The sequence below is a fragment of the Polistes fuscatus genome, unplaced genomic scaffold, assembly GCF_010416935.1.
Source record: "Polistes fuscatus isolate 324 unplaced genomic scaffold, CU_Pfus_HIC Scaffold24, whole genome shotgun sequence".
Taxonomy (NCBI): domain Eukaryota; kingdom Metazoa; phylum Arthropoda; class Insecta; order Hymenoptera; family Vespidae; genus Polistes; species Polistes fuscatus.
The window spans coordinates 49,993-63,667 of record NW_025113101.1 but is presented as its reverse complement, the minus strand read 5'-3'; the positions used below and the strand labels follow the sequence as shown (position 1 = coordinate 63,667).

The following is a 13,675-nucleotide window of genomic DNA, read 5'->3' as shown; positions in this document are numbered from 1 at the left end:
GAAAAAAAATAGGTAATATAATGAATTATTACTGTATATATATTAATTTTTTTATTAAAAATTACGGCACAGCCATTTATTAAGTTAACCCCTTGACACAGTCAGACTCGTCATTCATTTTATAAGCTTTGACGAGTCTGACTCGTCAGTGGATTAATAAAATTCAATCAAATTAACAAAAATCCAAATTTAATAATAAAATGTACTCTTTCTCAGTTTTCACGTAACTTGAACGAAGTTGAGCGAAATAAAATAGTATTTTTTGATTGCATTAAATTCCATTAATTTTGCATGTCAAGGGGTAAAAACTTAAAAAGATCGGTATGTATATATATATACGATAACTATTTATTTTGTATTCTTACTGTCTTTTTAACCAGTTAACTGAGTTTGACGAATATAGTCGTCATGGAGAAATGCCAGAATTTTGTGTCATGACGAGTATACTCGTGGCCAGGCCGGAATAAAACAAAAAATTATTTCTTCACTTTCAAAGCGGTGCGACACAGTTAACTAGTTAAAACATCCATTGGCTAGTAAAAATCAATTTTTCATCATAATCTTTCATCATAAGTCTTTTGGTAATGCATGCAAGGTACTAATTACTATTCTAAAAGTATTATAAGACAATCAATGATCTCAGCAATTGCTTTAAATGTAGCTTCTTCTTTAGATTTCCCCATGCCACATTGTACAATAGATGGAGAAGTATCAAGATCTATGCAAACTATAAAATTATCTGACACGTTAGAAACTAATGATGTTACATTGTAACTTATGGCTAGTGGCGTTAAAATTGTCTCTAGTCTCTTTAAAATATCATCAGGCAATTCACTCTTATCCATATCGAGTTTGATCAATTTTAAATCTGTCAAGATTTCTTTTTCCATTAACGTAATAAATTTCTTGAGTGCAAGATGATATTCAGAAATCTTAAGGCCTAAATTAACTTTTTTCTGTGAAATTTTACTTGCATTGGAACTGCTGTTTACCACATCGTAGTCGTCATTCAAAAGTTCTGGATAACTAATCACAACAAGATCTTTTATACGGTTTAACATTTTTCTAGCTGCCTCATGTTTCGCTTGTTTCTTTGTAGTAGCAACTCCTATTTCTTTAAACATCGAAAGTATACATTGATAAGTAAAGATTTTTGCATGCGGGGGACCTTCATCACTAATAGAAATATATTTTGGTTCTTCCAAACAATTGTCTCCACACACAGACTGTGAAATATAAGAAAATTTATATTTACTATATAATGTAAATTTTAATAATTAATATTTATCATAATATTGAAAATAAGTAAATACCTGCAAAGCACCTATCGCATTTATAAAAGGCTCATTTGGTGGAATTCTTGGAGAAGCTGGTACGACTGTTGGTATAGGTGATCTTACAGGAGATTGTGCTGGTGATGCTGGTAATTGAGGATAAGCTCTATGAGCTGCTATTTTTTCAAGCATAGCTTTGGCAGCCTCATGTTTAGCATCTTTTTTATTACGTCCTGTGCCTGTTGCAGTAAGTCCTTCGCATGAAACACGATAGGTGAAAGTATTTACATGCGTGCCTCCACCATCATGTATTAAATCATAATTTGGTATCATTTTTTTTTTTACCATCATTTCTTGAAGAATTGATACTGGTGTCTTATTCATACTTATTCGTTTATTTTATAACTTTCATAACCTTAAAACCTAACATACAAACAGCTGTTTTAATATTAAATGAGATAATATCAATCATTTTTATAAATTATTAGCCAATATCTTTAAATTTCATAAATGAAACAAAATAAATTTGTCACATAGTAAAATTAAGTACAGACATAAGTAAAATATTTAATTTTATCTTACCTGTTAACAAGAGTATACAGAATTTGAAAAAATTAACGTGCCCCAACTAAGTGTGTTTATTATATATTAAATAAATATAATAAAATTATTTATTATATATTATTTTTATTTTTAATATAGATAAAAATATGAAATAATTAAGATATGTAGATGGCAGCCCTAAGAAATAGAAAGTAAGAGAAAATCAATTAATAGTAAAATGAAAAAATGTAATTTACAATGTTCCATAATTAATATAAGAAAGAAATGAATATTTATTTTGTTACCATTCAAATAATATATAAAAATTAAATTCTTTTTCCCCAATTAAGAGTAAAATTTAAAATAATCATTCAAACATATATATATATATCAATTAGTACCAACTTTCAAACTTTTGTTACCAATAACAGCTCTACTACTTTCGAAAAATCGGACCTGTAGTCAGATAAGAATAACAAAGACAATGTAAAAAACAAAGTAATTAAATTATTTTGTTGTATTCCAATTTTATTTCTTCTACTACGTAAATTTTTTGCATGCATTTTAATAGGAATATTTTAAAAATGAAATAAAAAATTCGTTTAATTAATATATATAATCTAGTTTTAAATATCTAATTTTATCTGACTGCATTATATCATCACCACATTTAAAAAAAACCGTTACATTATCAAACAAGTTGCATTGTTGCTGTCATTGTTGCCACATTATTTTAATTTTGAAAAATCTAGGAATATAACTTTTCAAATGGATAATTTTTCGTTTATTGTCTCATTTTATCATGAAATTAAATTTTTATTATTACTATGATTTATTAATTAATATCTTTCAAAATTTACCTGTTAATTTTCTGGTTCACTTAAACGTTCGTATATTTTTTTATATGCAAATATTTTTATTTGTCAAAATAACAAATATTTTACGTTTAAATAAAATAGTTCAAAATATATAGCAACCATTATTGTAAATTCGAATCGTCTAGTATATATATATAAACCATTAATCCTAATATTTTATAAATAATTTAAAACCCTAGTTAATATAATTCTATAGACTTATTAAACTAATTTCTTTTTAAATTATAAAATTGGAATCCTAACTGGAATCCTAAAAAGTCTCAAAAAAGAATAACACGTACAAGATGATTTATCCGAAAATCAATTACAAGTTTAAATCGTCTAGGAACTTTTGGAATTCTAGGAACATTTTGCTTATCCTGCCTTTAACATTAAACGTTTAAAAACTAAAGAATAAGCGTTTATTTATATTTCTTTAAAGGTAATTAAATCTTTTAAATATTATGCTATATAAAATATAACTCTCTAGATATATATTTTAAAAGATTATTTAAAAATCTCATAAAATAAGCAGATGTTATAATTGCGGACGGCCATTGTTAACGTAGTTGTTGAATCTAAATATAAATGTAAATCTAAATTGAATATAAATTTATCGTTATAATATAATTGTTAGATCAATCAGTAAACGGTGATACATAAATTTATTAATAATCAATATTTTTTACTAAAGACAAAAATTGGTAGACGGATCAAATAAAATGAAATAAAAAAAAAATAGTAATATTACGAAAATAACGTGTCTCGTATTCAAGCTTGTGCCACCCGCCATAACGAACGCTCCTTTATACGAACGAGTTCGTTTGAATGAGCCCTTCCAACGTGTGTCAAGAATTGTGAATTAGTGTCTGTTCTTAGGTGTGAAAATTTAACTTCACACGAGATAATTGTATACGACAAGACTTATGGTGACAAAATAAAGTCATGGAAGTTGCGCGAAAGTTGCATTTTGATGCATGTGATATTGAAGACGAGGAACTCAATATAAGCAGCATCGGAAACAATTCAAGTTGCGATATCGAAGATGTTTTGGATTCCTCGACGGAGTATTCCTTATCTACGCTACAACCGAAAAAATTGTCTTATAATAGTTCACCCGACAGTGATCTCAATGATAGTTTTACAATACCTCATAATAACAAAATACCGACCATTAGTGTGACAGGTTAGAAATTTAAAAAATATATATATTTAACTCCTATAACATTTATGTGTATCTATAATGTGTGTATATGGAAATGTATGTGAGCACACACAACACACCCTTTACATTTTTGTAAACAAACATTAGTACATTTGTAATTGGAAAGAGTATTATCAATGAAACGTTGCTATTTAAAATGCATTCTGCTTTGTCTTGCAATGTACATCTGTTTTTTTTCTTTTAATATTTATTAATTAAATAATGTGGACAAACTTTTAATGGAATCATATGTGTTTGTTGTGTGTGTGTGTGTGTGTATCTGTCAAAACATTAAGGTGAACTTGTTCTACATTTAATTAGTTTGATATAAAAAGATAATTATAAAATATCAATTATTTAAATTGATATCTAATATTTAATCCTTTAATTTGTATATAGGACCTACTGGTATAAAAATTCCATCTCGTGAAACTGGCAGTTCACAAAAAATGTCTTTAGCTTGTAGCCCTCCATACAAGCGCGTCAGAGCGTTGAGATTGTTCGATTCACCAGCTACGCCTAAAACTTTGATAGAAAAAAGTACAATGCATACTCCGCTTCCTAACAAATGTTCTAGATTTTTCATATTGGAGAAACCTAGACCTGTAGCTAGTAGTTACCAAGGTAAACCAGATAAACCTGCAGCCAATGTTAATCCTTTTACGCCAAGTGGAATGTTAATAACAGCAAGAAAAAGAAGCAGATCAAAACGCAGTCTCAATGGGTACGGATTAAACTATTCACTATGCTTTAAGATTTGTTTCCCATTATATTATTAATTTTGCTTTCTTTTTATTTCTCAGATCCCCAGACATTCCTAACAATAAGTTTGATCTCGCTGACTCCGAGGATTCTGACAATGAAATAGAACAACCAACTAAACGCGTTGCTTTACACGAATCCAACATTCCCAGGTACCATAGAGAGTTCCATGAACTTGGTTTGATTGGTACTGGAGAATTTGGTTCTGTTTATAAATGTATTAATAGATTAGATGGTTGTGTTTATGCTATTAAAAAAAGTATTAAACCTATAGCTGGAAGTATCAATGAAAAAAATGCATTAAACGAAGTATATGCTCACGCTGTTCTTGGCAAGCATCAACACGTTGTACGGTATTATTCAGCGTGGGCAGAAGATAATCATATGATTATACAAAATGAATATTGCAATGGTGGTAGTTTGGCGGATGCCATATTAAATTTGCACAATGAAAAGAAACAATTTTCTGAAACAGAAATGCGCCAATTATTATTACACGTTGCTGAAGGTTTAAGATATATACACAGTGTTCAGTTAGTGCATATGGATATCAAACCTGGAAATATATTTATTTCTAAGGAAAAAAGGTTACTTGCTGTTAATTATGATTCTGCGGATGATGGTTTTGACGAAGAAGAAATAGTTGAAGAGGAAATTACATATAAAATTGGAGATTTAGGCCACGTAACATCTATTAGTAATCCGCAAGTGGAAGAGGGCGATTGTAGATATTTGCCAACCGAAATCTTACACGAAGATTTTAATCATTTAACGAAAGCTGATATCTTTGCCTTGGGTCTTACAGTATATGAAGCTGGAGGTGGTGGACCGCTTCCCAAAAATGGTCCCGAATGGCATGATATTCGAAATGGAAATTTGAAAGAATTACCAGCATATAGTAGAGATCTCAATGATTTGTTAAAGGTAAACATTTAATAATTAATTAATATAGCGTTAATCAGAGTTTTAATAGCAGAACAAAATAATAACTTATTAGTACTATTTAAAAAGAAATAATTAATATTCTTTGCAGTTGATGATTCATCCAAATCCTGAAATGAGGCCATCAGCCATATCTCTTATTCAACACAGAGTACTATGTCCATATGGAAATAAAACGAAAGCTCAGCTTCGACGCGAACTAAATGCTGAAAAGTTGAAGAATGAGATTTTATCAAAACAATTACAAGAAGCAGCTAAGTGTATCAAAACGTTTGCTCCTAACGTAGCTGCAATAAATAATACAGTTAATTCTGGTGGATATAGATTAAGATCTGCAACGAATAAAGCATCAAGCATAGAACATAGGACATCGAACAGAGTTATTGGCAAAAAGGTCAATCGTAGCAATAGTAATACTAATTTTTGAATATAATCTATTGCTTTTTACATTTTATTAAAAGTTAAACAAAGATAAAGATGCTACAGAATGATATTTCTGTTAAGCATCTGATCTTAATATTGTGATATCCTATTAATTGTAGTTTCTTTCGAAGGGTAAGCAGCAGCCAACTCTCAAACTTTCATGTCATTGTAATATTATAGAACATTGATTTCATTTTTATTTATAAAATAGATTTATTATTATTAAATCTTGTTTAGAAATATAAATGGATTTGGGAATCAACAAGAAGAAACAATATTAAGTGTAATTTATAAGTAACAATTGATTCAATGATAATATTTCAATGATATAAAGTGCAGTGTGTAATTGCATGAAACTATAATTAATCTTTTTTTTACTGTGATGAAGACTGGTATATAGTCTTTTATACAAAAACTAAGAATTTTATTAGAAAATTTCCTTAGCTTTTGTTTCGCAGAATATCTCAACAAAAAAATAAAAAACACATGTAATATTTCACATTACACAACTGTATTCTTCTTGATTATCATTGTTACGAATATATTCACTTTTTTCTTTTTTACTGGATAATACGGTTAATGAAAATAATTTGGTACAACATTATTACATAATATGATTGATTATGATTGTTGTACATTTTTCGAACTTACGTGCAAAATAAATCTGTGCACTTAACGTTTTCAAATCCAGTAAATGAATCCTACTTTAAAAATATTTTTTCCATTTAAATTTCATAATCTCAAATCTTTCATTTTATTAGATATTAAATAGCATTATTTTACCAAGGGTTAAAGGTATCAGTTTAATAGAAATTAAGCTGTGTTCTATCTAAAACATAGCTTTTTCCTTTTGTATACAACTAATTAGTAGCTGACTTTGTGTGAATTTGCTTTTTCATTATTGATTTTCTTATTTTTTCTCCCTTTTCAAAGATGTGTACATAAATCTTATCTTTCATTATTTTTATTTTTATTTTGTGTGTTATGAATTATTACATTTATTTCAATTTTATAAATTGATAGTTCTTTTGCATGTTCACAATTAATTTAAATGTTTTATCTGAATATTAACTCGTAAAACATTTATTATTCATTATGATTCGTTGACATTAACAACACTCTGTTTCTCTTTTTAAATAAAGCTTGCCTAATCTTCGACTAGTTAAATCTAAGAATCACAATGATAAAGAACTATTGGGTTTTTTTTTTTTTTTTTTTCTTTTTTTAGAATCTATACTCTCTTTCTCTCCTTTCTCTTTCTTTCTCATGTATTAATATTTATAAAGGCTTACATATTAATTTAATATTAATTATTTGTATATGATTGGGACAATTCATAATATCTAATTATCATCAGAATAGCATATCCGAAATAATAGACTTTACACGACTAAAATTCATTTGGAATTTTTGTTCTGGCTGCGACTGAGCTCATTTACAAACAAACAAAATCAAACGATAATATTTAATGTATTTTTAATTTATATCTTTCAGACCTATTATATCAGTTTTTGGATGCATGTAATTAAAATATAATAAAGGACAAAGAAAAGGTTGTAACAATCAAATAGTAACTTACTATCTCATAAATTTTAAGTTGATAAAATAATACTTTTTTACCAAGGTTATTGTTTATATTAAAAATATTTAATCATACTTATATTTGTAGTATCCTTATGTTCATATAAGATATTTAAGAGTAATTACTAACCATGTTTTTTGTTAAAAATGAATCAATTTTTCTATGTAAAAAAAATATTGTCAAGTTCTTTCCATTAGCATGAGAGACAAATAAATTTAGTATCATCATAGTTACATACGCATCAGTTCCAATATATTATATACATATATTATATTTATATACATATATATATAATATATGTATATAATTCCTGCATTGTGATATAGTGTATTTAGAAAATTATGTATACATATACCTTTCGTTTTTTACACATTTATTTCGCATCGTTGTTCACAAATAAATATTGGAATGCAAGTCTGAAATAGAATGTATAATAGCATGTATAGGATATAATTTTATTATCGTTGTAATTTCAAAACAAATTCTTGTAACAAGCCTTTGTAGTATTCAAAAAAATGTCTTATATGGTATAAATTTAGTTTGCTTCTGTTTTATTTGTGTTCGTTTAGAAAGTATAAAGAAACATTTTTTGACTAACATAAGCATTTAATTTTTCATTAAAACTTATTTCTCATTTCGATTTTAATTTTAGAAGTAAATCGAATATTAATTTTGTAAGATGCTTCTATTACAATAATGATTATATATAATCTAATACGAATTTTGTAATAATTTTAGCATAAGTATAATTAAATTTGTAAATCGTTGTTTTTATTTTTGTATTTAGACTTAAGTTAATCCATCGTAATACTTACCCATATAAATTAGGTAAGTAAAACACTGGAAACTTATAATAATATGTGCCAATTAGGGTGGATCTTGACTCCTGGCAGAAAACTAATATCTTTTAATCTTTTATAAATATATTATATTATTTTTGTATTACTAATAATAATTACAATAATAAATAGTAGTAGTCGTACTAATAATAATAATGTTAGAGGTAGATCTCTGAGTGCAAAACATTGGTAATTCCCGCGCTTATATAGATAGATGATGCTCTAAGGGATATTTACAATTTAGTACATGAGGAAGCGTTTTGAGCTTCGTAATTCTTTTATTTTTTTTTCTTTGTCTTTCGTTTTTCTTCTTCTTCAACGAACATATTTTTTTATATTTTTATATGACAATAAAATACGAAAATTCTTGTCCTTATAAAAAAACATTTACCTGTTTCGTATAATCACAAATTTCATACTTAAGTTATCTTTACACTTCTTGAACTACTAATGCATCAAGCTCCTCTTGCCCGGGACATAAAACTGAGTCAATGTTATAAAAAGTAGCATGAAGTGTTATTAAAAACCAGGATGCACCTATAATAAATTTACATATATTTTAAATTATTCTGATTTTTTTTTAGCATCACTGTAAATATTAAGTAGCAGCAATACAGATAATAATTTATCTTAATCTTACCGAGTACCCAAAAAAGAACTGCTCCAGCTCCAACCAAATAAAATATAGGCAATGAACAAATTCCTATTAACAAATATAATTGAGCTAAAGTCAGTTTATGACCAAAAACAGACAATCCTTCATTAGTATGTCGTTTGGATATTTTATAACAAGTTCCAAGAGGTATCATAACAGCGATAAGTAATAAAGGCGATGTAATCCTAAAATAATATTGCAATAATGACGTTTCATATTTCAAATGTTACAATACGATGTAAAAAAATAACATAATTTTACTCAATAATTTTAATACATTATAAATATTGTTGATAAAACTTACAGACAATATATGAATAATCCAATGAATACAAATAGATAGTTGCTCTGGAAGTATTCGATATTTTTAACAATTCGTTTACTTAATCTTGAGACGCTTGGAGGTGAACGGAAATAATTGGTATTTAAAAATAAGCTCCACGGTTTGATATTAGCTTTCCTATGTTCGATCCATGCTTGAACTTGAGGATATTCTAATTTACTAAGTTGAAATTGTGGTAATTGCAAGAAATTAGATCTAATGGTACAAAAGAAATATACAAAATAGGTTATATTCAATTATCTTTCTTCATAAAATATGTTGCATAGTTTCCATACAAATATGGTAATAAATAATAAACAATATGTATAAACATTATAATATATTTTAAATATTTCTTTACCCGCTTATATTAGGTTTAAGTGGTGGAGCTTGCATTTCTCCTGAAATTGTAATATTCGTGTCCATTGTTTTAGAAAATACGAGCAGCACCAGATTTCAAAGTAAATAAAACAATTTCCTAATAAAAATATTTTACATTTTACAAAATTATGTTGTAGTTATTTTTCAGTTCGACCACAAGTCGAATTAAAACGAAATAAAATGGGGGCGTGCATGTATATGCATGTGTAAACATTCTGGAAATACATATTAGTCATATCTTATCTATCATTTAATCAAAAATGATTGCAGCGTTTATAACGAAGTAATGACAATAAAACTCGTAACGTTAAATTTGTATTTTCATTTTAATTTTCAATTTTCATTTTTTTACTGAATTTGTTTATCCGAAATTTTGTAAGATCAAATGATAAAAATAGACGAGAATATATTTAGAGTCTCAATTGTTTTCGTTATCAAACTTTTTACCGACTTCCGGTAATACTTTCCGGTCAAATACTTTTCTAGGGAAATTTGTTGCATTTATGTGATTACCGTGATCATTGTTTTTAATTGCAAATCATTGTTTGAAATAGATGAGAAAATAAAAATAACCCCTTAAAGAAATGATAAAAGTAAAGGGAACATATTAAAGGTGTATGAAATAATTCCATTCTTAATTCTCTTATATACTTCCGGTATCAAAAAGAACTAAATGCTTGTTCTAGGGAAATTAGTTTTACTGAATTAGCCAAACTGTGAATACCATTCGTTCTTGGTATCTAATTCTCTTAGTGTGTTGTTCCGTGTAATTGAGAAGTGAAAATGGCTGAATAAAGAAAGTTATAGTTAAAATGTTTATATCGGAAGCAAGTTATCATACAATGGAGTCCTTATCAAATGTATTGGAGAATGCACCTGAACTTATCACGTGTAGTAAAGATGATGACATTTTTTCAAAATGTAGTACTATTTGTAATAACGGAAATTCATTTACGTTTACTTCAAAACGTGTTCGTCGCAATCGCGGCACTAGAACCTGGCAGACTTGTAAGCACCTATTGAATCATATAAGCTATTTGATGCTTTGCTTATATTAACTAATTAATTTAAAGGATATTATTTTTCTGGATATTATTGTTCTCATATTTTTAAGATTGCAGGTTTCAAAGAAATTGTGCCTTCTAAAATGATTTTAACAAGCTCTGGGGTATTAAACAGCGGCCGCAGCGTTTCACCACAGAACGAATTTTGTTCTGTGTCTACTAATGAAGACAACATAAATGAACCCACTTTAGTATCAGATAATTCAATCGATTCTAATGGTTCGTGCGAAATTATATTCAACGATTCAACGGAATCAAACAACGAGGAACGTATCTCAGAGCCCGAAATTTACGATGGTGATGATTACGATGATAATGAAGATTCTGATTCTGATGATGATAGTGAGGAATTTAGTAGTGAGAGTGAGAGTGATGGTGATATAAGTCCAAATGAAGACACGTGTAGTAAAAAAACTAAAAAGGTAATTTAATTTGAAATATTCAAATTCTAGTTTCCTTAAATATTTGAATTTTAATTAAAATATATATATTAACACGCATCAAATTATCTATGCGCATTCACAAGTTTTCAATTTTACTTAAATGTATTGAAAATGTAAGATTTAAGTCACTGTAACCAATTACAAATAATCCAAAATAGCATGCGATTATTCTAAGTTGCATTGTCATTTCTGATGCAATAATTTAGCAGAAAAATACTAAAAAGAAAACAAAACTATTTATAACTCGTGTCTTATTACTATAATGTATAATGTTTATTTTAGTATATGGGTAATACAATTTCAGGTGACATTTAACCTCAAACCGGTTATTCATACAATGTTAAAGTGGGACTACGCATATCGTGCTGCCAGGAAAGGCCCATGGGAACAAATGGCCGTAGATAGATTCAGATTTAATGGACGTATTAGCAGCTATCATGTTATACTTGATCCGATTTTACAAGTTGATCATCGGGTTCGTATATGGACAGAACGATTCTCATAGGTCAAGCAAATAATTATTCTTCAATATCTGTACTAACAAAATTTGTCATCAAGGTTGCTGACAAAATTACTCAAGAAACAGAACAAATATTTTGAAATCAAAGATAATGTAGTTTTAAAATTTTCCGTAGAAAATAAAACAAAGATGTGAATGTAAATAACAGGGATTCTTAATAGTATCTATTAATATAGATACTATTAATTATTATAATATATATATTTCTATAAATACTTGTTATCTATTAAGATAATATATTAGTAATTAAGACAATATATATATATGTCTTAATAGATAACAAGTATTTATAGAAATCTTAATAATAATAACATTAAAGATAATAATATCAAATTTTTATAAACAAATTATACTTAACAATAGTCAATACATTCGTTTAAATAAGAAACTATGGAAATTATAGTAAAGAAATTATTCGATGCACGCAATGTGTGCGCTTTTGCAAATGCTTTTCGTAAGATACCTCTGTTGCAATTTTTAATTCAAATAAGAATCCCCGTATTTCTTCACAGTTTCGGATTTTTGTTCAAAAACAGATTTGAAAAACTAACGAATATAAAAGATCATATAATAATTTCTAATTTAGTTAAAATTTATACATGGTTTTAATAGTAGTCTAATAAACATATAAAAAAAAGTATAGTATTATTTTATAGAAAAATGTAAAATGAGATACTTTAACAAAGCGTTCTTAGAACACGTTCCTTTATTAACATTACTGCTCATTATGATTATTATTTGAATATTTTCTTTGTAATTTTCGCTTATTGAATTTCATTTCAGTTAATGTTTAAATATAATGATTCTTCAAAAAATAATGACAAACATGAATATGAAACATAACAATGACTTTGTTAAAGATTCAACAAACACATTTCTGAAAATTGAGCAACCTTGCAAACAAGATATTGAAGATTTGTAAAATTATTTTAAATAAATTCATAATGAAAACTTACAAATAAAAAATACTACATACATTGTGGTATATTTCAATGAGAACAACACTAATATTCTGAATTGTTAATAGATCAAAAACAAAAAAAAAAAGAAAGATCTTTAAAAATGATATATTTATGTTCTTATTGAAATATTCCATACCGTATATTTCATCTGTAATTACATCCATACTGTAATATTTATCAAAATGAAATGTAAAATCCTATATATTCAGTAAAGTTGTTATATGCAATAGTTTTATTTAAGAAATTTTATGTACTGTATATAACATTAAATTAGACAAAAATTATTTTAAGTTCTACCATACTCATCAGATGTATATAACATATAACAAATTTTTTTAATGTGACAGTACGAACATTATGATTCTTACGTTCATAGTATAAATGTATGTGTGTATATGAGAAATGTGTGAGTTCAATGAATTATTTAATGAGAGCAGTTAATAACATACGCGTGACCTGAAAATAAAAAAAAAATAGGAATCCAAAAATCGAAGATAAGTGAATAATCTATGCGAAATACGTAGTAAAAAACTTTTCACTGTTCATTTTATAATCTGTCAATAATTGACAAATCGAAAAAGCCGCTATTTGTATATGCTCTTCACATTCCCAAAGAATACTTCTTCACTAGACAAATTAATTATCGTATTTAAGTGCATAGATTAAAGCGTTGTCTTTGTTAATAATGCGATTATGTCGTTGTTAATAATGTGATATTTAAAATGTTGAAGATAAACAAAAGAAAAAAAAAACAACAAAATTTACAGAATTCAGAATAACTTGAACAAAAATTTTCTATACAATTCGAAGAAGTATGTTTGGAACGATTGAAGGAACGTCGATCAATAAAAATTATTAAAAAATTATAAATCATTCGTTTTACGAACATTTATAATTATTAT

At 27.0% G+C, this 13,675-nt stretch overlaps 4 protein-coding genes across 6 annotated transcripts; 2 read left to right on the top strand and 2 right to left on the bottom strand.

Moving 5' to 3' along the window:
• Positions 1 to 36: 36 nt before the first annotated feature.
• Positions 37 to 1,948, bottom strand: LOC122518351 (RISC-loading complex subunit TARBP2-like). Of its 2 annotated transcripts, none has more exons than XM_043637236.1 (3): positions 1,857 to 1,948; positions 1,314 to 1,697; positions 37 to 1,226 (listed from the first exon to the last, which is right to left on the bottom strand). In XM_043637236.1, exons 2-3 carry the CDS (start codon positions 1,656 to 1,658, stop codon positions 606 to 608), a joined length of 966 nt encoding a protein of 321 aa, XP_043493171.1. In that variant the 5' UTR covers positions 1,659 to 1,697; positions 1,857 to 1,948; the 3' UTR covers positions 37 to 605. The 2 variants fall into 2 exon arrangements, with proteins under 2 accessions (XP_043493171.1, XP_043493172.1); XM_043637237.1 differs by lacking the exon at positions 1,857 to 1,948 and having other exon boundaries at positions 1,314 to 1,528; positions 1,620 to 1,697.
• A 1,391-nt stretch (positions 1,949 to 3,339) lies between these two features.
• On the top strand, positions 3,340 to 6,695 carry LOC122518350 (wee1-like protein kinase). The gene is made up of 4 exons (XM_043637234.1): positions 3,340 to 3,860; positions 4,278 to 4,602; positions 4,682 to 5,564; positions 5,674 to 6,695. Exons 1-4 carry the CDS (start codon positions 3,620 to 3,622, stop codon positions 6,007 to 6,009), a joined length of 1,785 nt encoding a protein of 594 aa, XP_043493169.1. The 5' UTR covers positions 3,340 to 3,619; the 3' UTR covers positions 6,010 to 6,695.
• A 1,641-nt stretch (positions 6,696 to 8,336) lies between these two features.
• On the bottom strand, positions 8,337 to 10,041 carry LOC122518348 (prenylated Rab acceptor protein 1). Its single transcript, XM_043637232.1, has 4 exons — positions 9,765 to 10,041; positions 9,386 to 9,619; positions 9,067 to 9,266; positions 8,337 to 8,963 (listed from the first exon to the last, which is right to left on the bottom strand). The coding sequence occupies exons 1-4, from the start codon at positions 9,827 to 9,829 to the stop codon at positions 8,857 to 8,859; spliced, it is 606 nt and encodes a 201-aa protein (XP_043493167.1). The 5' UTR covers positions 9,830 to 10,041; the 3' UTR covers positions 8,337 to 8,856.
• A 459-nt stretch (positions 10,042 to 10,500) lies between these two features.
• On the top strand, positions 10,501 to 13,643 carry LOC122518371 (phosphopantothenoylcysteine decarboxylase subunit VHS3). Of its 2 annotated transcripts, none has more exons than XM_043637263.1 (3): positions 10,501 to 10,792; positions 10,906 to 11,270; positions 11,596 to 13,643. In XM_043637263.1, the coding sequence occupies exons 1-3, from the start codon at positions 10,597 to 10,599 to the stop codon at positions 11,794 to 11,796; spliced, it is 762 nt and encodes a 253-aa protein (XP_043493198.1). In that variant the 5' UTR covers positions 10,501 to 10,596; the 3' UTR covers positions 11,797 to 13,643. The 2 variants fall into 2 exon arrangements, with proteins under 2 accessions (XP_043493198.1, XP_043493200.1); XM_043637265.1 differs by having other exon boundaries at positions 10,503 to 10,792; positions 10,899 to 11,270.
• The last annotated feature ends 32 nt before the right edge of the window (positions 13,644 to 13,675 follow it).